General features: G+C 53.3%; 1 protein-coding gene across 4 annotated transcripts; it reads right to left on the bottom strand.

Moving 5' to 3' along the window:
• Positions 1–294: 294 nt before the first annotated feature.
• On the bottom strand, positions 295–25,437 carry AIF1L (allograft inflammatory factor 1 like). Of its 4 annotated transcripts, NM_001078079.1 has the most exon segments (6): positions 299–3,076; positions 6,477–6,639; positions 8,473–8,514; positions 10,978–11,044; positions 25,021–25,082; positions 25,310–25,437. In NM_001078079.1, coding segments are annotated over 6 exon segments (453 nt in total). In that variant the 5' UTR covers positions 25,341–25,437; the 3' UTR covers positions 299–2,988.

The raw sequence follows: 25,437 nt of genomic DNA, 5'->3' as shown, positions 1-25,437 counted from the left end.
CGCTCTAGGGCAGATTCTTAATTTGGATCACATGGCTCAGCTCCAGGGGGCGTATTCTGCTGCTTACTATTTGGTTTTCAGCAAACTGCTTATCTCCTCTAAGCCTGCTTCTCATTTTTCAAGCAAGGCTGATACACTAGAACCTTACTCATGGGGTTGCTGTATGCAGTAAAGGAAGTTCAATGTCTAACAGCCTGGTACACAGATATATTCATTCCCTTTGTCACTATATGAGCTAGCTCTTCTGAATTTCCTGAGTGTCAGAACCATCCCCAGAATACACCAGTCAAGACATTGATAAGTGTGTTTTATTTCCAGTCTGTAGAGATGATATCCAGTATCACACACACTCACATGCACACACACACATACTGCATCCCCCTGAACTTGCCTGACACACCCCTTCCTTTTGAATGGCAGGGACAATGCCATACTTGGCAGTCCCCAAGTTGCTGGTTACATTAGTTAGATTTGGTCTTTCAGAAAAAAGGCAGCTGAACATCTAAGAAGCTGAGCTCTTAGCCAAAGAAGTAAGAGTCCTATAGCTAATAACCACAGTCTGAAATACATGCAGACCTCCCTTTCCAGGAACCACTCTTGAGACCCTTTCCCTTCAGGAGCTGAATTCCAAGAAATGATGAAGGAACTGGTGGGGTTTCCCAGGACACTCCCCATCCAATGAGAGAACACTTTCCTGCTCTTTCGAAAAGCTGAGAACACACCCACTTGCTCTCCTCCCTTAAAGAGGCTTCCTGCAATCTTGTAAAGTGTGTAACCACTGCACTAAGCCTAGATGGTTCTGCCCTCCTGTCTGAGTGAGGTACAGATACACTATGATGGATGGTCAAGGAAGGCATTTCTTTGCTCAAACGTCTCAGCCTGTCCCAGAAAGGAGAGGCAGTGGGAAGGGGAGGAGACAGACACTTTCTCAGCTAAGGATCTCGGGGGGAGCAGGGGAGCAGGGGAGGAGATGTGGGGGTGAGATTTTACATTTACAGGGAGGAATGTTTTGCTGGGGTTTAAATTTCAACTAGGCTTATGCATTTGAAGTACTTCCTTAGACTGAAGATCAGCCAGTCATGGCTGAATAATCTTGTTCCTGAACTGGTCAAGACCAGTGGATTAATCCAACCTGGCCATTTCCCCACCCCCTACCTGCTCCACTTCCTCAAAAACTGTCGTCAAGTCAGCTCCTTGGGTCCTTGATTACGGGTCAGAGGAGCCATGGGGAGCTCATACTGGCTCCAGCCTCCAACAGCCCCCAGACCTTCCCACTTGAGGTTTTTCAAAGTCTTCTGCAGGACTCTTGCCCAGTCTTGGGCCCAGTTAGGCCCCCAGGATTGCAATGCAGTCACCTCATAGCTTCCTCTTTCCCAACATTCATCACCAGGGTCTGAATTCCCCACTAGACTCTAAATTCCATGAGTCTGTCCTTTTCAGTATTGGCTGGTAACAGGTGCTTATAAACATGTGCAATGGATGAGTGCCTCTAAGTCCTGAGTGGGCAGGAGAAGGGACTACAGAATACAGGTGGGGTCAAGGCTGGGGGTCCCGCGGATCCTGACTCAGAGGCACTAGGAAGGGTGAATCCTGGCCCAGGGCCCTCCCCGAGGGTTGACCTAGGAGACTGCCCCTCCCTGTCCCTTCCCTTGTTTTCATCACTGACTGAGGCCAGCCCAGAGCAGAGATGAGGCAGGGGCAGGGGGTATCTGAAGGCCCAGGCCCCAGTCCAGATCCCCCATCTCCAGATAAACCCCTGACCTTGGACAAGGCACTTAATCCCTGTGGGTCACCACAGTTTTGTCAGCTGTGAACTGAGAGGCCTGCCCCAGCTAACCCACAGGGTGGCTCAGGGCTCTAAAACTCCAGTCCGCAATAAAAAACACAGGTGACCCTGATCCAATTCCCAGGCTCAAGGTTTTGAGTGATTTGGAAACAGAGTGATGAATCAGAGAGAAAGTGGGCACAGACATGTCAGGACAAAGTGGGGTGGGGGTGGGGGCTTAAAGCTTGTAACAGGTTGTCAATAAATATCTGTTGAGTGGCTGAGTGAATGAATGAAGACAAATGAATGAATGGTGTAAGGAAGGTGTGAAGGCAAATGGGGAAGCAGAGTCAGGTCTCAAGCAAATCAGGCACCCTATTTCTCAGCTCCTGGCTTCACAGTGGTGTGCTGCCTCTCTCTGCCATGAGCACTAAAGCCTCGCCCTCCTACCCTATCGCCCTCGACATCCTCCCTGAAAGGTGGGACTAGACTGAGCTGAACCCCGCCCCAAGGCCCCAGGATCCCCTCTACCTCTGGAGCCCCAGCAAGGGTCAGGGGGGTGCTGCAGCCTCTTTCTGAGCTGCCTGTAAAGGTGTGGCCGGGGGCAAGATTAGAGGATTCCTCTGGAACCTTCTGGAAGGGCTCACATTGCCAAGCCCCTCTCCTCATCTCCTTTTGTCACCTCACGGAGAATAAGACAAGGCGTGGGCTGGGGGAGACCAGCCGGGGAGGTGTGACACTTCGTGGCCACATCCTAGCACACCCAAGATCCCTGTCTGAGGAAACCCTAACGAGACCTTACAGCCTTATCCCAACTCTAGGGTCTTCTGAAAGTGGGCTGAGGTCTTCACCAGGGCCAGGTCAGGATGCTAGGACTCAGCTCAGAGACCTGGAAGGCAAAGAGTGCCAGTTTCAAGTGCGGGAATCACAGGCTCTGGTCTCCCTGTCCTGGCCCTGTTCCGTCTGGTTTTTGGTTTAATGTGAGCCCTTCTGCACAGGGAGGGGAGACGCAAGGAAAAAGAGAGGGAGGCGATCTGGACTCCCCAACCCAGGGCCCCTTTAAGGCAGATCATTTGTGCTATACAAAGAGATCACTGATTCTGCTGATAAAACAAACACACGACGACCAAACAAAATGAATAAGAGGTCACAGTGAGTCACGAAGGGTGAGATCAGGAGGGAGGAAGAGAGTGGGGAGGGCGAGGAGGTCCAGGCAGGGCTCCTCAGGGCAGGCTGGCGATGTCTCTCTCTGGAGGGGGCCCGACTGGCTTGGAGCTGCCTTCGTTGGCTTTTCCTTCAAACATCATGACTCTGGTTTGGAAGTGGTGAGAAAAGAAAAAGAAAACAACACAAAACAGGATTAGAACTCTTTTCCTCGTCCAGGGAAAGATCATCCCGGCCCTCACATCTGCAGGGTCCACCACAGAATGCCTTTGCATCCTCTCTCCAGGGGTATTTTCCCAGAAGCCTCTGCAGGCAGATGGTCCAATTTTACAGAGAACACTGAGGTGCCAAGGGGCCATGTGACTCAGAGCCACACAGACAGAATGAGATTCCAGACCTCAGACTTCTGGGTCATGTGCCTCCCCCGACCACGCTGCCTGGAGGAGACAGGGCTAGTCTGTGCTGTGGTTCTGCTCGAAACCCAGATCTTCAAAAATCTCCCACTGCTCTGACAGTAAAGTCTAGGGAGCAGAGGGTGGGGGTTCAAGGTATAGCCTCAGGAAGGAATCCCAGCCCTACTCCTTCCCAACTGGTGCCGCAAGCAAGACACTCAACACATGCTCAGTGTTTCCAACTAAATGTGATGATGCCAAAAGTGCTTACATCATGGAGCTGTTCCAAGCGACAGTGTTCTCCTCCCTCTGGTCTCCCTCCCTCCCTGGGTAGGCTCCTTCGGCCCCCTGGCTTTGAATCCCATCCAAAGTTCGATCGTCCACAAAGGGCCTCTGTCTGAGCACCAGACCTGCACAGCCAGCTCCCTCCTCAACCTCTCCCCTTGTGTGTCTAGGGGCACTTCCAAGTCAATACATCAAAACTAAGCTCAATTCCCACCTGCCCCCTGCTCTTCTCTCAAAGCAAACTGCACCATCACTCAGAACCCAGACCTTACAGCCATCAGACTCCTTGTTTTCCTTTAAACCTGGAAGCACCCCTGCCAGCTCTAACTCCAAGATCACTCCCGACTCCAACAGCCCCTGCCCACCTGCACTTCAGCCCCTCCAGGCTGAGCACCTCATTTCTTACTTGCACAAGTGCATGAGCCTCCTAATGACCTGCCTGCGGCCACTCTTCCTCCACTGCAGTCGGAGAGACCGTTTAAAAGTCAGCTCCTTGGGACTTCCCTAGTGGCGCAGTGGATGAGAATCCACCTGCCAACGCAGGGGAACACGAGTTCGTTCCCGGGTCTGGGAAGATTCCACGTGCCACAGGGCTACTATGCCTGGGCTCCACAACTACTGAGCCCGTGCTCTGGAGCCCATGCAACTCCTGAGCCTGTGTGCCTCGAGCCTCTGCTCTGCACCAAGAGAAGCCACTGCAATGAGAAGCCCGCACGCTGCAACGAAGAGTAGCCCCCGCTCACTGCAGCTAGAGAAAGCCTGCATGCAGCAATGAAGACCCAGCACAGCCAAAAATAAATAAACAAATAATGCTAAATCAACCGTGGACTACAAGGCCCCACATCATCTGGCCCCTGCCCATCTCTGCAGACTCATCCTTCACTCGGTGTCCTCGAGGCACACGGGCCTCTGTGCTGTTCCTTGAGCATCAAAGCACGGCTATGCCACAGGGCCTTTGCACGTGCAGCTTCCACCACCTCATCTCTTCACATCCCCCTCATGCAGGGCTCTGGTCAAACGTCACCTCACTGAGATCCTCCCCGTCCACTACCCCGCCTCTTTCTATTCCTCTTGCCCACTTTATTTTTCTGTGTGCTGCCCTATTGCAACCTGGTGTTTGGGGTTTTTGCTTTGTGTTTGTCTGTCTCCTGTCATTAGAATGTAAGCAATTCATGGGTCCCCAGCACCAAGCATAATTCCTGGCACAGAGGTGGTGTTCAATAAATATTTACTGAATTCATAAATGACAAATCTAAGGAGTCAACATACAGACTGGGGCCCAATACAGAGTAAATATCCACTGACTCTTAGGTGTCATTTTAATGGCATCATCACTCCTATTGCTACCACCTAGCCTCTCAGGTGCGGTGTGATCTCACCTGTATGGTCTTCCTAGCACACCTCCTGATCATCCCACCCCACACTAAATGCTCTGACCAGCCTGAACCCATGGGCTCATGAGCAGGTCACTCAGCTTCACTCTTTGTAAAATGAGACAGGTATATTTTACATTGGTACATTTGAAGTTAATCTTACACAAACACACCACTGTATATAAAACAGATAAACAACAAGGATTTACTGTATAGCATAGAGAACTATATTCAATATCTCATAATAACCCCTAATGGAAAAGAATCTGAAAAGAAATATATGCATACTGGGCTTCCAAGATGGCACTAGTGGTAAAGAAACCACCTGCCAATGCAGGAGACCCAAGAGATGTGGGTTCAATCCTTGAGTCGGGAAGATCCCCTGGAGGAGGGCACAGCAACCCACCCCAGTGTTCTTGCCTGGAGAATCCCATGGTCAGAGGAGCCTGGTGGGCTACAGTCCACAGGGTTCCAAAGCAACACGACTGAAGTGACTTAGCATGCATGCATGCATGCACACACATGTATAACTGAATCACTTTGCTCTAAACCTGAAACTTACACAATATCATAAATCAACTGTTTCCATTTTTTTTTTAATTAATCTTATAAAATCCAAGCAAGTGTCCTTTACAGTCTGAACAAATACTCTGGGACTCTCCAAGGAATTTCTCTGCTGCTCTCCAGTGGGGAAGTACATGCAAACTGGGATTTTGGTTACCACACACTAGGTGCTTGCCATCAGCCAGGTGCTGGACTTGACTCCTCCTCATACGCATTATCTCATTAACCCTCAGGACAACACTTCATGCGAGATACACACGATCATCTCTGTCTTACAGGTGAAGGAACTGAGGCTCAGGGGCTGAAAGTAATATTCCCAAAGTCATTTCAGTAGCAAGAAGTAGCATCAAGAGGAACTTCTCTGGTGGTCCAATGGTTAAGAATCTATCTTCCAGGGTAGGGGATATAGGTTCAATCCCTGGTCGGGGAACTAAGAGCCACATGCCGTGGTGTGATGAAGCCTGCATGCCACAACTGAGAAGCAACAAAAGACTCTTGTGCTGCAACAAAGACCCACTGTAGCCAAAAAAAAATTTTTTTTAAAGAAGCAGAATTGAAAAAAAAAAAAAAGAAACAGCATCAAGATTGAACACTACCTACATTTTGAGCTGGTTTTTGGCTCTAGATTATGCTCACAACAGTCTGTGGGGTAGTAGAGTCATTTTACAAAGGAGGAAGCTGAGGGTCGGAAGGTCTCAGCTGTGCAGTTATCGTCATCGTCATCACCATCACCGCCGCCACTTAGTGAGCACTGATTTTCCTAGGTTCTGCTATGGGCTCATTTTGCCAGCAAGGTACTTATTAACGGGACCATTTGATAGATGAGAGACATCAGGTTCAGCGAAGTTAAGAACCTTGCCCAGTAAGTCAGAGGCTTCCAAGCCTGAGCCAGGAACCTCTCCACACACGGTGACTCTGCCTCCAGAGACTCACAGCTTAAGGACCGCCGACCGCTTCCCCAGCATCATGTTCACGAAGTCTCGGTAGGAGATGGTGTCGCTGACCCCACCTGTCACCTCCGAGATCATCTTCTTCATCTCCAGGTGGGTCTTGGGGACCCCAAGCTTCTCCATCATCCTCTTCAAAGACATCAGATCTGCCAGAGGAGAAGCAGATCTGTTAAGTGGGGAAAGGCTGCTGGGCCGAGTTGGGAAGCTCCTAGGCAGCACCCCATGCCCAGAAGAAGCCCGGGAGGATGGCCCCTCCCTGGAGACTGCAGGCAATGACTTTTCTCCTCTCGGAAGAATAAGCCCATCACACCCTCCCTGCCCACTTCAGAGGCAGTATGGACTAGGGGTTAGGGACGTGGGCTTCTAAAGTCAGGCAGACATGGGTTGGAATACAGCTCTGCTATTCTTGGCCGTGGGATGTGGGGCAAACTCCTTAATCTCTCTGAACCTCCTGCCATCAGTGATCAAATAGTCGATGGGATTATGTGGAGTGAGGATGCACAGGACGCCCCTGACACACAGCTTCTCTTCATTCTGTTTTTTCTCTGCTGCCGCCTGCGGTTCGGGTGAACATGAGTCCCCTGCTCCAGCCACCCGGGAAATTGAGTCCAGCGAAGTGGGATCAGAGAGTCGGCCTGACCCACGCATCAGAAATTGCTTTCCCGGTGCTGGCTGCCAGCTTCTCCCCGACCTGCCTCTCCCATCCCACAGTCCCAGGCTCCACTTTGCTGGAAGGGAGACGGGGCCCAGAACAGCCCACAGAACAAGAAAGCCAACAAATGAACCAAATTCAAGAAAAACAAGGGAGGCACCCCGAGGAGCTGCTGCCTCTGACCTCCTGGCTCCCAAGATCTGAGGCAATTTCCTTCGGATTGTTCCACGAACAATGGGTCAGCAAACAGTGGAGTGGGGGTAGGGCAGGGGCCAATTTTAGGGCCGGGGGAGTGGTGGACCAGCTCCCCGGAGAGGCAGGGTGGGCCACACTGATGTCAGATCGAGGTGCCAGGATGTCCGGGACATTTCAATGAAAGCTGGACAACGCTCTACAGGAAGGAGTGAACTGTTCCCCACACGCTGTGGGCCAAACTAAATTGGCAAGACCTTTCCGGATGGCAATTTGGCAAGATGCTTCAAAAGCCTTTAACCCAGAATGCCTAATTCCTGAGATATATACTCTAAAGAAATAATCAGCAGTGTGGACAGAGATTCATGCACAAAGACATCCTTCATGGGATTATCAGTAAGACTTAAAACCAGACGTCGTCTGAAAGGGCAATGCTAAGGTGTTGGGTGAATAAATTATAGTCCATTCCCACAATGGAATATTATGCAGCCATTAATTATATTTCAAAAAAATGAATCATATGTCAAAATACAAACAATATATTATTTTTTTAAAAAGGTTCTAAAGCGGTATAAAACTGCTTGTGATTAGCACAAAGAATGGAAGGAAGCTATTTCTGGGAGGTGGGGTTGTGGCGATGTATTTTGTCGCTGTGCTTTGTGGTGATTTCCAAACCATTTTATAGTGATGATGTATTAATTTTAGTAACGCCCTATTTTTAAAGAGCTTCCCTGGTGGTTCAGATGGTAAAGAATCTGCCTGCAATGCAGGAGACCCGGCTTCAATCCCTGGGTGGGGAAGATCCCCTGCAGAAGGGAATGGCAACCCACTCCAGTATTCTTGTCTGGGAATCCCATGGACAAAGGAGCTTGGCAGGCTACAGTCCATGGGGTCGCAAAGAGTCGGACATGACTGAATGACGAACACTTTCACATTTCATTTTTAAAGAAAACAGGATACAAATATTCAAAAAAGGAGAAAAACGAGAGAAGACAGAGGAGGAGAAGAAATGCTGGAAGGAGGGTCCACTAGGAAACCACAGGCTGGTGAGGCAGGAGGACTCTCTGACCTGCCACCCCTGACCCATCAAACTGCCTCCCCTCCCCCGGCCCAGCACCCTTGGGGTCTCACTTACCAATCTCTCCCTCATTGTTCAGGTCAAACTCCATGTACTTCTCTGGAAATCACAGAGCAAAAACTGGCATTAGCAGGGCCCCAGTGACTCCCCTGGGGGGTAACTGGCTGGGTCTTCAGGGGGCCCATACCAGCCTCCTCATCCCACGAGGGGGGCTCGATGCAAGTCCTGTCATCTCAGCTGTTGTCTCTGGAGAAAGGGCTCACCCCACTGCACCTTTTGACAGCAGGCAAGGTAGAGAAAGGTGCCCAGGGTCCACTCTGACCCTCTGCCAAGATGGGCAGCTGCTTTCCCCCAGGCCCCTAGCAGTGCGGGCTGGCCGCATCCCAACCATCTGTGAAGAGACTGAAATAAATACCCGGCCCCAGGGAGGCGGATCTGCAGGATTTGGGAAGCAGATCTTGGGGGCCAGAATTGGTGGGTTTTCAGAGCATCTCAGGTGATTCAGATGGGCAGCTGGGTGAGAGAACCTCCAAGCTAAGAAGTCCCCACATTTCTGATCTTTTGTGGGGGGCTCATGGGCCTCACTGAGAACCTGATGCTCTTTTGGGACAAATGCCCACGCACCTGCCCTTGACCGCAGTGTGGCACGTATAGTGCCCAGGGGTCCCCGGACACTCCTCGCAAACCTCACTACAGACTTGGAGTTCAACCTCTGGGATCAAGGGGTCGGAGGAATGAGCCTGGTATCTCCTGACAAGGCAGTGTGTGCAGGGAAGTCCTGTGGCCTTGGGCAGATCGCCCCTGCCACAGGAGGGTGGAACCTTCGGGGTGTCTTCTGCACCGAGCAGCCAGCATGAGAGAGCCAAGATCTTCCCAGTGACCTGCAAGGCCCTGTGACCTTCACAAGCATCTGCCCTCCAGACTCCAGGCCTCCCTCTCCCCTTCAATCCCCCATCCCACCCCATCCCACCCTGCTCCCCCCAGCAGCATATTATGGCTCCTGGCCCATCTCCCACCTGCTCCTGCTTTAGCCTTGCCACCCCTCTGCCTGGAATGTCCCTCCAGGAATTCTCAGGGCCTTTCCTCTTGCTTTCAGGGGCCCCCGCCTTTCTAACTGGGCCCCGTCACCCCCACAAAGCACCTGCTATCATCTGACACACTTTCCACTCCCTTGCTCTCTCTTCACCATCCTTCCCCCACGAGGACATGGGCTCCTTTGGCCAGGGGGCCGCCCCGTGTGTGTTCCTTGTGCCCCCAGGTCCCAAATGGCCTGGTGCCTAGTAGGGCTCATTCGGAGATAAAATGAGTGAGTGATTTAAAACTTCCACATTCCCTTCACTTCCTAGGTATCTTCCTGTGGTCCCAGGATGGACCCCATCCTACATCCCAATGAGGACCAGGAGCGTGGATCCCCTGGGACCTCTATCCCTCCTCTCAGAGCCACCTCTGAAGAGTGACCCTGCTGGTATTCAGGGAGAAGGAAGGAGACCGGCCGCTCTGCGTTGGCACAGGGAGGGGAGGGGCAGAAGGACCTGCCAGGGCGGGGGTGTCTGTCTTCTACTTCTTTTCCTTCTTCCTTCCTTTTTTCTTTCTTTATGATGTAAAAAGCACCAATTGTGTAATGGTTAAGAGCAGAGGCTTTGGAGTAAGACCAGTATGGGTTCAAGACCCAACTCTGCCAGTAGTGAGCTGTGTGACCCCAGGCAAGTGACACCACCTCTCTGAGCCTGAGTTTCTTCATCTGCACCATCTCCTTGAGGCTTGGATTGGGCTGAGGCAGGGAGATCTGCAACCCTGAGCACAAGGTCAGTGGTCAGCACATGTTCAGCTGTTGGTGTCCTGCCTTAAGGACGGCTGAGCTGTAAGCAGTCCAAGGAGCACTGGCCAGCTCTCTGCCCTGGAGCAGCGAGGATGCCCACAAGGCCAAGTTCGAGTGGTTCCCCAGCACGCCCAGGGCTCCCACACCCGGAGTGCATCTCCCAGGCACCAAAGGTAGGTCTGTCCAGCTCCTTCTGTGCACGGCTCCTCTCCTTTCGAGCCGCTGGCTGGGAACCAAGCACCAGGGCCCAGAACAGAGGGACCTTTCTGCCGCCTCCGCCCCGCGCGGGCTCCTAGGCCCTGTTTTCTTTTCATCCTGTGCTGCTGGGGATTCAATGGGCAGAAACTCTGCCCCCTGCCCCACTGTGGCGACACAAACGTCCATTCTCCACAGGGGCTCCCGAGACGCTCCACCGCGGAGGAGGGGAGGCAAGCGCAGTGACAAAGAGCCGATTGTGTCCTGGGGCCCCGGGAGCGAGCAGGGCGGGCCTGGGCAGTGATGGGCAGGAGCCAACCTGAGCCATGCTGGGCAGCGGAGGGGAGAGAGGGCCAGGGCGGGTCTGGGGCCTGCGGGCGAGGGGTGTCCCCAGGGCTGGGCACCCTGTCTCATAGTCCGCCTGGAAGTGGGGTGTTCTGGATGAAACTGGGGTGCAGCCTGGCCTCGTGGATGAGGAACGCTATGTGTGAGGGCAAGGGGGGCCACCCAGCTCTCCTGGGGGCGGGGGGCAGACAGCCCCAGCTCACCTTTAAAGGCTGTGAGCTTTTCCGGCAGGTTCTCTTCATCACTGTACTTTTGGTCGCAGAGGAACTCCTACGGAGGAAGAGGACAGCAAGGAGCAGGCGGTCAGCAGGCAAAGCTCACCAGCACACAGCCCCCTGCCCAGTGCTGCCCCTCCTGCCAGGTGGCTGGGCTTGGCCGGACTGGGCGGGAGGCTTTAAGGTTTATCCTGGCCTCCTGTCAACCCTCAGGGGCAGACCTGCATGGTCCAGCCCGTGGGTACGAAGTTTGTTTAGCAGCTGGGGGTGAGGCCCAGCGGTTCTGCTCTGGAAGACAAAGCACCTTCAGTCAGCCTCTGAAGTAGGGGCACAGGGGCCTGGGCTTCCCCTCTGGGCACCCCAGCTTCAAGTTCCACAAAGCCGTGAGCTGCAAAGGCAAGTCACATGGTTCCAGCATGAACTCCTTAAGTAGGCGATCCTAAGCCAGTTGACCCCTCTTTGAATCTCTTGCTTTATCTGCCAAATGGGTATAATTATCATTAACTTCTTCTTGTCTGCAAATCCAAGGAGAGTATATACAAGAATCTTGGCAGTTCAATAAACAATAGCTATTATATTATTAATATTATTACTCTCTCTCCAGAAGTCATTTACCCTCCCACCTGTGTCCTCATCTGTAAAACAGGGTCCGCCTTCCCCTCAGAAGCTTCGAGAAACTCAACTGAGCCCTTTCAGAACCAGATGGGGTTGAGGGGAGATGGAGTGGGATTAAATAACAGTCCCAGAATGAAGCACCTACCCACACCTTCACTCTGGATCTCCTGGTGGGCCCAGGAGGTAGCTATAATTACTATTCCCATTTTACAGATGTGGAAACTGAGGCTCACAGAGCCAGAGCTTCAGCTTGGTTCTGTCTGACTTAGAGCATGCATCTTTAATCCCAACACTTAAAAATGGGCAGTGAGCAGGCATTCATCCGACTTTAAAACAAAAACTAACAGTTAGCACCTGCTAGGCTGGGCACAGTGGCAGGTGTCTTACTTGAAACTGAAAGTGTTAGTTGTCCAGTCATGTCCAACTCTTTGTGACCCCGTGGACTGTAGCCCTCCAGGTTCCTCTGTCCATGAGATTCTCCAGACAAGAATACTGCAGTGCGTTGTCGTTGCCTTCTCCAGGGGACCTTCCTGACCCAGGGATCGAACTCAGATCTCCTGTGTCTTACCTCCCTTGTTGCTCATCTTCAAGTGGCCCTAGAACCTGCATTCAGATGAGGAAGCAGAGGGTGTGCTCCCATCGTGGCACCAGAATTGCAGAATTTCCCCTCTACTTCCCTGGACCTTGCTTTTCTCACTGAGCCACATGGACATGGCTGTGACTCCATCCTTCCATTATTTCAACAGTTTTTGAGGGACCAGAGCAGGTGAGACCGAGGAGGGTAAGACAGGGTCCTTATCATAAAATTACAGGAAGTCCCTGTTTAACATGATGTTAGAGGACTTCCCTGGCAGTCCAGTGGTTAAGACTCCACGCGTCCAGTGCAGAGGGCTCGGGTTCCATCCCTGTTCGAACACGTGCCATGCAGTGTGGCCAAAAACATTAAAATAAAGTAAAATGTTAAACATTATCTAGGTCTAACTAATACACAGTTTGAAGTTCCCCTCTGCTCTTCCCTAATCCAATTTCTCTCCCTTCCCAGAGGTAATCATGATACTAAACTTGGGTTTCTACAATTCTCTTGAATGTTTTTCCTGTTATGACTAGGCCAACTACTGTTGAAAAATATATCTTACAAATTAATTTGGAGGAGCTTACAAAATTCTAATTTAAAATTTTGGAACATCCCATATAAATATATACTTGTAGTTCAATAAGTGATCTTTAAATGAAAACAAAATTATCTGGGTCAATCATGCAACCTGTTTCTGATAATTCCTGCCATCATTTCCCGCTAAATGATGACCAAGTTCAAGTTCCTCCCTACTAACTCAGAATCCTTTGACAGAGTAGGAGGCAACCCCCTCACCGCCCTGCCAATGTGGCCTCCCTGGCTGGGTCAGGGGGCCTCTGACTGCTCCTTTGCTTTCGGCAGACACTATGAGATACACTATATACACTATACTTACACATCTCCTAGGACAGGGAACTCACTACCTCTCCAGCCAGTCTTTGTAAATGCAGCGTAGAGTGGGAGAATGACAAGCACCTTAGTTAGGATAAAGCTCTCTGGGTTTGGATCTCAGCCTCCTGCTTACTAGCTGCAAAATGGGCACACAGGTACCCACCTCCTCAGGCACCTACCCCTCAGTGGAGACAACCGTCTGCGGGTAGTTAGCACCAGGCTCGAACGTCCCTGCTCAGTAAACAACAGGTACAACTCTGTGTGGGGCAGCATCTGATCCCTTCGAGGGTTCAAGTCCCTCCCTACTAACTCAGAATCCTTTGACAGAGTAGGAGGCAACCCCCTCACCGCCCTGCCAATGTGGCCTCTCTGGCTGGGTCAGGGGGCCTCTGATTGCTCCTCTGCTTTCGGCAGACACTATGCGATCCCATTCAGTTCTCACAGCCACCGTTACTCGAGTTTGCAGGTCAGAATAGGACCAAGGTGGTCAATATATTACACGTCCAAGGTTCCCAGGCAAGGTGAAAGCTCAAGGTTGGTTTGGAACACGCATCTATCGGACCCCAGGGCCCGTGGCTCCAGCAGCTAAGTAGGTGGAGGGCAGCCCCGGGGCCCATGGGGTCCAGCTGGCTCAGCCGTAGCCTCACTCGGAGCCTCATTACCATGCACCATGCACAGCCTTGCATGCACTTGGCTCCGCTGAGCTGGAACCTTCCCCTGCAGCCTGGGAGACTGCCCTCCTGTCGGCTGGCTCTGTCTGTCCATCCTTCCTCTTGGCTTCCTCTCATAGCTCTAGCTGTTCTCCCCTGCCCCCCCATTCTCTGACCAAAAGCAGGACAACTAAGTCTTGTCCGTGACCCTGTGCCAACCAGGCACCTCCCGGGGTCACAGATGCCATATCTGTCTGGCAGAGGTACCAACCAGTCAGGGGTTTCCAGCCTTTGGGGTAAAGCAGAAACATTAAAAAAAAAAAAAAAAAAATAGGGGGAAGTGTGAATATAGGCCGTCCAAGATTTTATTTTGCCAAGTTGAGTCTTTAAACAATGACCATTGACGGTTGCCATGAGTTCAGAAAAGGATATTTCGTAAAAGTAGGAAGTTCACAATCTCTGAATTTTTAAGTGGAATCCATTTGGGCTACTCACCACATTGTGCCTGTGACCCCTTCACTTGATCATGTTAGGAACTAGAAAGCCTTCCTGGGGAAGCACAAGAGCACAGGCAAAGCCCAACATCTGAGATCCTCTGGGGAGAGACCTGGGGGCCCTCTGAACTCCCCGTTCTTTCTGGTTGACCAGAAATCCTGCACCAACCTGGAACCTGTCTGTAATATATGTTGACCACCTCTGAAACAGGAGGGAAGGGGGCAGGGGATGACTTTAAAAGAATGACACAGCCTGAGGACACAACATAAACTGATTAGAACCAAATAGCTCCAAGACGGTGGCCGAGTGGACTTCCACTAGACCTGGGGCCTCAGCTTTAAAGGTCAAAAAGTGGGCGGTGGCCCAATTCCTGGAAATCCCCACCCCTTTCCCAAAAGAGCTGAAATACTCCTCCCACTCATTAGCCTATGAAATTACCCAACTCTATAAAAACTGACAACTCCGTAGTACCCTGCGGCAGCTCCCTCTCTCTGAGATGGCCCTCCCTCTGTCTGTGGAGTGTTTCTAAGTAAATCCACTTCTTACCTATCACTTCGTCTCTCATTCTTTCTGTGATGAGACATGGAGAACCTGAGCTTCATTAAGTCCTGAGACCAAGTGTGTGATCTTAGTTAAAAGACTGTGGGTTCAAGACCCAGTCTGAGTTTCAAGGTTTCCCCTCTACGGATTCCAGACAGATGGCGTTCAAGGGGGTAGGCTTGGAGACAAATCAGACACAAATGCAAGAGCTCAGCCTGAACTGCAGGGTTCTTAATAGCCACACCCCTCTCTGGACCTGACCCTGGGCCCGGCTCTCAGCAGAGAGCCCTAGGTGTCCAAGACTATATTGTCTGTTCACTGATAAAGCCAATTTCCTCCTTAGCACTGATCACCATCTAACATGCTATTTCACTCTGCCCTCTACTCCCCAGCTCTCACCCCCAGAGTGGGTGCCTCAGCAATCCTGCCTCCTGTCTCTGCTTCCCCCATGCCAGGTGCGCTCCCACCGCGGGATGGCAGCTGTGTCCCCTGCCTGGAACGCACACAGCTGCGTGTCACCTCCTTCTGGTTCTTACTCAACTGTCACCCTCTCAATGCCACACAGCCTCCTGGACACCCCGCCCCCACTTCCGATCCACCTTAAGATAACACCTTGCATTCCACAGTGAGTTATCTCTTAACACAATTTACAGTGTAATTGCTTATTAAGGGTGTTGTCCACTAGCTGTCTGCCCCTGCTGGGTTCTACTCTGTAGGTGCTCAGTCAATACTAGCTTGGCCAAAAAGTGGTTTTCCTGTAATAAAACCTAAATGAACTTTTTGGCCAATATTTGCAGGAAGGGTCAATGAACTGAGACTCAGGGAGGATAAACAACTTTCTCATCAAGGTAACCTTTTCATACAGTTCATGAGGTTCTCTAGGCAAGAATGCTGCAGTGGTTTGCCATTCCCTTCTCCAGCTATGAGAAACCTAGACAGCATATTAATAAGCAGAGCCATCACTTTGCCAACAAAGGTCCATCTAGTCAAAGCTATGGTTTTTTTCAGTAGTCATGTATGGATGTGAGAATTGGACCATAAAGAAGGCTGAGCACTGAAGAACTGATGCTTTTGAACTACGGTGCTGCTGAAGACCCTTGAGAGTCCCTTGGACTGCAAGGAGATCCAACCAGTCCATCCGAAGGGAGATCAGTCCTGGGTGTTCATTGAAAGGACTGATGCTGAAGCTGAAACTCCAATACTTTAGCCACCTGATGCGAAAAGCTGACTCATTGGAAAAGACCCTGATGCTGGGAAAGATTGAGGGCAGGAGGAGAAAGGGGCGACAGAGGATGAGATGGGTGTATGGCATCGACTCAATAGACATGAGTTTGCGCAAACCCTGGGAGATGGTGGAGGACAGGGAAGCCTCGAGTGCTGCAGTTTGTGGGGTCGCAAAGAGTCGGACATGACTTTACGACTGAACAACATCAAGGCAGCACAGCTGGCAAGTGGCTGGGCTGGGATGAAACTCCACAGCAGAGGCTAGGGTTCCCTCCCTGAGCAGAGGTGAGGAGTAGAAGGAAGGCAGTGGCAGTGGGTGCTGGAAGAATGCTATGAGAAGGCAGGTTCTTGGTAACAGATTCTAGGAGGATGTGTTTACTGTCTCTGCCCCACGGATGCCTAGCACCCGGCAATTCCCAGCATATAGTAGGTGCTCAGTAAATGTGAGCAGTGAGTGAGCAGGGAGGACTGCATTCAGCCCAAGAAGACTTTCTCCACCCTCCCTCCTGAAATGGAAAAGGCAGCTTTGCAAAAGCATGTTTATGCATATGACAGAGGCTGGAGAGGACTGAGACTGGAATGGCATTTTCCCTCAGTGGCAGCAGTGACAAATGCTTGAGCCACAGGGCAGCTATGGGTGGGAGAAGCAGCTGACCTGTTTACGGGTCAGCCCATGCTGACCTCGGGCTTGGGGCAGCTGTGTGGACCATGCCTTTGGCAGGGGGTGGGGAGGCGGAAAGGCGGGAGGCAGGAACAGGAGCTCTATTGGCTGGGCTGCCAGCTCCCACCTCACCTCAGAGCTTTGGATTCCTGGTCCCTGCTCAAGCACAGCCTGCAGCTTCCCCCCTCCAGGCTCCTCCCCCTACATCCTTGCCCAGCCTCAGGGCACAGCCATGCCCACTGGGCGGGTGCCTTCTCCAGACCCCAGCAGCCCCTGCCTTAGCTCTGGGCCCCCAGGCAGAGGAGATGGAACTAGAAGGTCACCTTAGATGTTTGAAGAAAAACAAAGAAAGAAACTGGAGGAAGAAATGGCAACCCACTCCAGTATTCTTGCCTAGAGAATTTCCATGGACAGAGGAGCCTGGAGGGCTATAGTCCATGGGGTCGCAAGAGTCAGACACAATTGAGCGACTAAACCACCACCACCAAAAACAGAAACAAGCGGGCAAGCTGGAGTGAGAACACCTAGGTTTGAACACACTGAGTGCCGTGGGGGAACAACTTCATTTGTCTGGGCCTCAGTTTCCTCATCTCTGCATGCTCAGTCACTCAGTCAGGTCCAACTCTTTGCGACCCCAAGGACTGCAGCCCACTAGGCTCCTCTGTCCATAGGATTCTCCAGACAAGAATACTGGGGTGGGGTACCATTCTCTTCTCTGGAGGATCCTACCAACCCAGGGGTTGAACCCAAGTCTCCTGCTTGGCAGGCGAATTCTTTATCACTGTGCCACCTGGGAAGGAGAAAAATAGTTACCTCATAAGCTTGTCCTGAGTATTACGTAGGTAGGTAAATATACCTAAAGTGCTTAACTCAGTGCCTGGCACTTGGTAAACGTTAAATTAATGTTAGCGATTTATTATTATCCTGGCATGCAGTTCATGGGGTTGCACGATATAGTTACTAAACAACAATTTATTGTATTATTATCATTTAACATTTCTATACATTCAATCCACTTATAACCCCCAGCTCATCATCCAGACTGTCATCAACTATTAAACAGATTAGGAAGGAAACCCCCTCCCCCAATTCAGGCCTGAAGGGTTGCAGTTGCCCTTTCCCTTCTCCGGGTGTCCTCATCTCCCAGATAAGACAACGGAAGTCCAGAGAGATTGCTCAGCTTACTCAAGATCACAGTGTTTTCACAATTCAAGGTCTATCTGCCTTCACCATCCCAGCTCCCTCCCTGCCCCTAACAAGGCCTGGCCACAGGTTTCTGGGCAAAGAAGGTCAATACTGGGATTTGGGCAGTATTTCCTCTTGGGCAGCTACAGAAAGAGGTTATTCCAGAGGCCACGGAACCACTCTATAGCCCTCTAGGGGGTTGAGAAGGGGCGTGTGTGCAGATGTTTCATTCTAGTCCCATCCCCCGCCCCCACTCCAACCCACTGTCCCCACAGACCAGTTTTTCAGGCTGCAGAAACTGCTGTCAGAGCATCCAGGTATGAGGGGTTCAGGAGCCGGCTGGGCTCTGAGAGTAGACAGTCTAGAGCCCTTGGGGGCCTGGTCAGTTCCTAACAAAGAACCAGGAAATGCAAGCTGGAAAGAGCCTGGGGTGGAAAACAAGAAGCCACGAGCCAGGAGGTCACTGCCCACGGGCCAGACCCCCAGAGGTGGCAGAGCTGCTCCGACATCCACCCAGTCACAGAATCCAGAAGGGACTCCTCAGAGATCCAGCTGGTCCTCTTTGTCAACAGCTGGGGAAACTGAGGCCTCAGAGGGCAAGGTCTTGACCAAACCATCTTTCCTCCAGCAAGTGCAGGGCATGCTCGGCAGAGGGATGGGGTAGGGAGCTTGACTTGGATTGCCTGGGCTCAAATCCCAGTTCTAGCACTTACTACCTCTGTGGCCCAGGGCAACTTGTTTTACAACTCTGGGCCTCAGTTTTCTCACCTGGGAAATGGAACCATAATAACAGAACCTCCTCACTGGGTTGGTATAAAGATTAAATGAGTGAACTGTATAGAAAAATCCTCACTTCTAGTATACTTGCTGTGTGTATGCTTAGTCACTCAGTCATGTCTGATTCTCTGTGAACCTCATGGACTGTGGCCCCCCCAGGCTCCTCCATCCATGGGATTCTCCAGGTAAGAATACTGGAGTGGGTTGCCATTCCTTCTCCAGGGGTTCTTTCTGACCCAGGGATTGAACCTGGGTCTCCTGCATTGCAGGCGGATTCTTTACTGTCTGAGCCACCAGGGAAGCCCAGTATATTTACTAAGGGTTAGCAGGGGCTGCCGTCTCTGGGGTCGCACAGAGTTGGACACGACTGAAGCGACTTAGCAGCAGCAACAGCAGTTATCACTGTGTGTTTGGATCACCCAAACTCGAGCCACACCAAGAGACAACTGTGTATGGCGGAAGGGCAGAGAAGAGGCCCACCCACGACTCTATCTCACATTATGCCATCAAGTCCTTCTGGTGAGCCTTGACCCCTGGTCGCTCCTCCTCCAGGGCAAATTTGGCTTTGTCCTTGGAGACCAGGCTGAGCTGGTAGTAATGGGCCATCCACGGAGGACAGAGTGCACCCATCTCAGACCCCAGGGATGGTGCCCGCAGCTGCATGGGCTCACTGCTGCCTCTCTTGGTCATCTACACTCTCTGGTGCACACCAGTCTCCCCTCACCCCCTGAGAGCTCATGCCCAGAAGGGGCTGTTTCTTGAACCAACAGGAATTGGCAGCCCCAGGATGCTGTGTCCTGGCCTCCCGATCCTCGCCATCTGCCTGTCCCACCCCCCAACCCCACATAACTCCCTTTCTGGGCTGGTACCTCTAGCACTTGCTCCCGGATGCTTGCTCCCGGCCCTCCAGGCGTGTCTTTATGTATTAGCTGCAGCAGAATTTTAGGGCGGGCAGATATCACCATCTTGGAGGCCATCCAAGGGGCCGGTGGCCGAAGCCCTGGGAGAAAACCCCAAGGACAGGTGGCACCATGCCTGGCCCTGTGGCCTCTGATGCAGCCACAGGCTCTTAAAGGGCCAGGGCCAGGTCACGGATGCCCGGCCTGAGGCCTGGCGTGTAGCAGGTGCCTGTAATGTGCACCCGCGAGGACAACAGGCTCACATTCCCCCACGGTGGCTCTGGGGCCTCATCCGGACACGGTGTGCTTGCCAGTAGATGGGGCAGCTGGAGAAAAACACCCCACCAGCTGCCCGAATGAAGCAGACCCTGCAGAAATTCCATCTCCGGCTTCCTGTGACATGGCTACTCTAAGGTCGAGAGGGGCAGGACCTGCAGGGACACTGAATCCTCAGAGGCTCACGTGGTTGCTTATCACCATCATCTCCCTTATAATATATTAAGGAAGAGCAAGAGAGACGGGTGCCCAGCGATGCCAGCTGGGCATTCACCTGGGCAGGGGACAGGGTAGCACTGCCAGTCCACAGGACAAGAGACACACCTGTGCAGTGCCAGGTCAGGGCTCAGAGGTCTCCCGCTGCTGGGGGAGGGGCCAGGGAGAAGCACCCCCTGGGCAGAGCTACCCGGCCTGCTGTGCCCAGTTCCTGACGCAGGTGGCACATGGGCTCTGACTAACCATCAGGCACCAAAATGCTAGAGGGAATGCCGAGTGCCCTTCATTCGACCCTGGAGGGCTGAGAGGGTGGGATGGCAGCCAGAGATCCTTATCCACGTAAGCAAGAGACGCCTGTGTCATAGCGAGGCCCAGCCACCTGGTGGACAGGCCGAGCCATGGGCAGTGTCAGGAGACAGAATCCCGGCTCTGTCACTTCCTGGTTGGGTGGCTTTGGGCAGGTGACTTCACCTGGCTGAGCCTCTGTTTCCTCATCTCTAAAGTGGGTGGCCGAATAATCCTTGTCTCACGAGGATGTTTACAGACTCTTGCTGAGCATCCACCTCATCCGGCGTTGCACTGAGAGGAGTCAGTGAGATGGGGCGCGCTCAGAACCAGGCCTGGAGCAAAAGCACAACGTAAGCTATTTTGTAAATGAGCCTCCCGGCCTCTGGCTGGTGCAAGCCGCAGCTCTCACCACCCTCCAGGCTCCTGCTCCGTCCCACGGCTAAGGACACTCTGAGGGGCACCCGCCCAGTCCCATAGCTTCCCTTGGTTCCTGCAAGAAGCTGGAGAGAATCTGTCCTGTTGCCATATAAGGCCAGGTCTGGCTGACCCGGGGTCACCTGCCATGCCATCAGGGTGCGGGGAATGTCAGCTATGTAGGGGGGTAGGAGGTCCTGCCGGCTCCAGTGGTGCAGAGAATGCGCACGCGCAAGCACACACACACAGACACACATGCACACACACAGACACACACAGAGACATAGACACACACAGATACACACACATACACACAGACAGACACACACACAGACATACACAGACATGCATACAGAGACAGACACAGACATACACACACAGACACACATAAACAGACATACACACAGACACACACACACACATAGACATAGACACACACATAGACATGTATAAACACACACACACACAGACATACACACACATAGACATACACAGACACACACAGAGACATAGACACACACAGACATAGACACACGCAGACATACACATAGACACACACAGACACACACATAGACATAGACACACACATAGACATATACAAACACACACATAGACATATACAAACACACACACACAGGCACACACAGACATACACACACACACACAGACATACACAGGCACAGCATGGAGGGGAGCCCACAAGGGAGCCCCAGTCAAGCTCAGAGATTGAGAGGAAAGGCTGGGGTCAAGTGTGGCTACTTGTGTGCGTGTGCATGCTCAGTTGCTTCAACTGTGTCTGACCCTGTGCGACCCTATGGACTGTTGCCCGCCAGGCTCCTCTGTCCGTGGGATTGTCCAGGCAAGAGTACTGGAGTGGATTGCCATTCCCTCCTCCAGGGGATCTTCCCAATCCAGGGACTGAACCCAAGTCTCCTGCATTCCAGACGGATTCTTTACCCTCTGAGCCACCTGGGAAGCCTCATGTGGCTGTTTAAGCCCAGGTAGTATATTCAGCCCCTCTGAGTCTCGCCTCACGCAATATGGAACAGACACTCACAGGGTGGGAGTGAGGATCCAACGAGATAATGTCCCAAGCACGCCTGGCATACTGCCCAGCACATGCCAAGTGCGCAGAAAATGACAGCAAAAACTAGAGTGAAACCCCCCAAAAGTGCGTTTTCATACAGCTCCACCAGGACCTCTGGGTCCACCCAAGTCTCCTTCTCTTTCGACTCCTGAATCCCTTATAATAACAATAGCCAAGACTGAGCTACCCTGCTGCCCTCTGGAAACTGGCCCATCCCAGGGAGGAGAAAGGCCACAGAGAAACTGTTGGCCCAGAGAAGCCCCCAGAGCTCATGGCCAGGCTGGGCTCTGCCCCAGGCAGCAGGCACAGCGATGCCCAAACACATACAGTGAGTCATGAAGCCCTGACCTTCATGCCTTCCAGCTTTCAAAGGGCCACCGGGCAGCTGCTCAGCCCAGCACCCCAAAAGCCCCACTTCAGTGGAGCAATGAAGCTGCACCCCAAAGGCAGGCAATCTGGGCTGCTAATATGGGTCCCTGACTCATTGGAAAAGACCCTGATGGGGGGAAAGACTGAGGGCAGGAGGTGAAGGGGGTGACAGAGGATGAGACTGCTGGATGGCATCATAGCTCAAGGGACATGAGTTTGAGCAAAACTCTGGGAGACAGTGAAGGACAGGGAAGCCTGGCGTGCTGCCGTCCACGGGGTCATAAAGAGTCAGACACAACTGATCGACTGAACAACAGTAAGAATCTATCCACCCTAGGGAACTTCCACCGTGGCCATGGCCATGTGTGAAACTGACTCAGACCTTCAAACACAGTGATTCCCTGAGAGTCTGCAAGGAGCTTCAGTCTGATCATCTCTAGTGACGATCGTTGTAGGGACCTGGAACAGAGCAGGCATCTCTGCTCCCAGTTCAGGAAGGGGAAGATAAGATTCTGCCAGACAAAGGGGTCTGGTTCAGGCTGAACAGCCAGCCTATCTCAGACCTTGCCCCCGGTTTCCACTCCTGCACCTTGTAGTCCCAAACTAACCACTGATTACAATCAAGACAGCAGGCAGCTCTCCTGTGTACTCTACATAGATTATCTCAGCTGAAAAATCACAACAAACATATTACCGTTATCTCAAGAGGCTTGCCCAAGGTCACAGAGCCAGTGAACACCCCCCTCCACCCATGACTCTCAACTATGGTGGGACAAACTTGCTGCTGTGGTGGGGAACAGCTCAAGCTTCTGGTTTCATCCTGGTGCCTCCTTCCTTGGGAGCCCAGAGCCTAGATCCCAGCAGCCCAGCCTGGGCTCACACAGTGGATCTCAGAATAGCATCCAGGCAGGGAAAGGACATTAGACCAGAAGTTCTGTCACTGGCTTCTGTGTAGCCTTGGCCGGCTGCTTGCCCTCTCTGGGCGTTGGGGTCCCAAGGTGGTTAGACATAGCCCTCTCTCGTTCACCATCTCCAATCTCAGTGCTGTCCAGACTGGCCCCTGAGAGCCACAGTCCCTCCCCTTTCTGAGCCAAGTCAGCACACCTCCCAGAACAGCCCTGTAGCCTCACCCCCACCCCACGTAGTTGCCCCATCCCCCACGGGCAGGGTTGGCATGGAAAGTCCCGCACACTCTCGGCTCCGCTGGCCTGTCCGACTATAGTCACCTCTCTCCCATCTCCAGCTGTCTCTGGCTCGGGGTCCTCTGGCTGTGGGTGGATTCAACTGGCTTGGAACCTGGCCGGCTGAGTGGCCCAGGGGGCTGTATGAGGTCAGGGTTCCAGGCTCCCGTCCAGAGGGCAAAAGCAGCCAACACCAAGGCTGGGCCAGCTGCGGAGGGACCTGGGAGGGAGCCCAGCAGCCTGGACCCCTGAGAGTCCCAGCCAGACAGACGTCCAGGTCCGGATGTCCAGCTGCACTCAAGACGGCACCAAGAGGCCAGGTGTAGGATGATGATGAGGGGGCCAGAGTTTAACCTGGTGGGACCCTGGGGTCTCCAGAGCCCTCCGTGGGTTTCCTACAGCCAGTGAAATGAAACCAGGCAGGCTGCCTAGTTCTAGACAGTCCATGGAAACCAGACTGCAAGCCCCGGGTGAGAGTTAATGCTACATTTGTGCCGCAGCCCTTGGACCCGCCTCCACACGGCCTCCCCCCAGGACCCCCCGGACCCTCATCGCTGTCCACTTGGGACTCTGAGCCGCACTTGGATCTTGGATGCCCAGCAGCCCGAGGGAACCAGCAGGGGAAATGTCCAGCCTTGTTTCAGTGGCCATGACTCTGCCATCAGTTAGAAACCTGGGACATCCTCCTCAAGAAGTCACCTGAATATCACTCATGGAAGTCTTCTCTCCCACCCGGCCAGGCGCTGGACCAATCACAAGACATTCCTTCCCTTGCTGAGCCCTTCGAGGGACCCAGGCTCTGTGAGGAGAGGTCCTTGCTAGGGACGGCAGAACTGGTACACGATGGAGACCAGATCTGAGCCCAGGGCTTGTGGTGCTGCCTTCGAGTTCTGACCAATCCAAGCAGGCCCTGACAGTTTTCCCTTTCTTTTAGAGTTTAAATGTAGTCTTTAAGCAAAGGTCTAAAACGTCCCATTGTGTGTCTGGCAAGAGCCGGAAGGATTTCTTTATAGAAATCCACCAGGATCAGGATGAAAAGCATCAAGTATCTAAGGCAACCTTTCCTAAAAGCGCTGGAGTGAGAAGGAGTTGTGGGAGTGGGGGGACCAGCCAGGAGGCCAACATTTTCTGGGGGGCGAGATCACTGGCCTGTGAGTCTGGAGCCCGGGGTCCTAACAGCAGCCTGACCCAGACTTGCTGTGCCACCCTGGGCGGCTACCTCACCTCTCTGAGCCTCTCTTCCCTCCGCCGCTGTAAAACAGGGGACAACTCAGACATCGTGGGGTGGGGGGGCCCTTCCAGTGCCAAGTCCCTGCGTCAGATCCCAGGCCAGCCCGGGGCGGGGGAGGCGGTGGGGGGGTGGGGGCCCAGGGCGGGTGAGCTGGGCTGCCATCAGAGCTCCAGAGAGGGCCCCACCTCCCTAGTCTGAGAGGAACAACTTGCAACCCGAGACCAGAGGGAGGTGGAGGGGCTGGAGGGGGACCTACCTGGAGGCGCGGAGACAGGGCTGGAGGGAGGAAATTGGGGAAAGCCCGGGAGAAGGAGGGGGGGAGGGTTGATTTTGCAGCTAGCACAGCAGACGGAGGTGGGACCCACCCCACGGGGCGCTCGGAGATTTGGGGGCGACTGGCAAGCTGCCCTGGGCGGCAGCGTGGAGCTGGAAAAGCGAAGGCAGCGGCGCTCGCTTACCCGGTTGATCTCGGCCAGCCTCCTCTCCTGCCGGGCTTTGAGCAAACCGAAGGCTTTCCCTCCTGGAGGAGACAAAGAGGCGGCCGGGGAAGCCGGGGGTCTCTCTCCGGGCCGCGCGCTCTCGGCCTGCGCCCACTCCCCGCGCGCCGCAGACCCCACCGAGCGCCCCGCGCGCACAGGTGGCGGGCGGGGGCCACCGGGCGCGGGCCGGGGGGGTGGCGGAGGCGCGGGCCGGCGGGCCAGGGGGCGGGGCAGGGGCGCGGGCCGGCGGGGGGACCGCGATGCCTACCTTGGAACCTGTTGCTGAACGCGACCGACATGGTGAGCACCCGGCTCCCGCCGGCTCGGGGCTTCGCGGCCGCCAACGAGGGACGAGGAGGAGGGGCGGGCGCCTGGTCCGAGCTCGCGCGGCGTGTG

Source organism: Bos taurus, chromosome 11 (genome assembly GCF_002263795.3).
Source record: "Bos taurus isolate L1 Dominette 01449 registration number 42190680 breed Hereford chromosome 11, ARS-UCD2.0, whole genome shotgun sequence".
Lineage (NCBI taxonomy): Eukaryota > Metazoa > Chordata > Mammalia > Artiodactyla > Bovidae > Bos > Bos taurus.
Note: the sequence above shows the minus strand (reverse complement) of the source record. Positions and strands in the feature narration are given on the sequence as shown.

Excerpts from the sequence above, each read along its gene's own strand:
- AIF1L (XM_059891530.1), bottom strand. The coding sequence starts at position 20,487 with ATGAGGAAACAGAGGCTCAGCCAG. Across the intron at positions 11,045-20,463 it reads GGAAACAGAGGCTCAGCCAG|GAGTTCCTCTGCGACCAAAA; the intron begins GTGAAGTCACCT and ends CTTCCTCCGTAG. Across the intron at positions 8,515-10,977 it reads AAAGCTCACAGCCTTTAAAG|AGAAGTACATGGAGTTTGAC; the intron begins GTGAGCTGGGGC and ends TGTGATTTCCAG.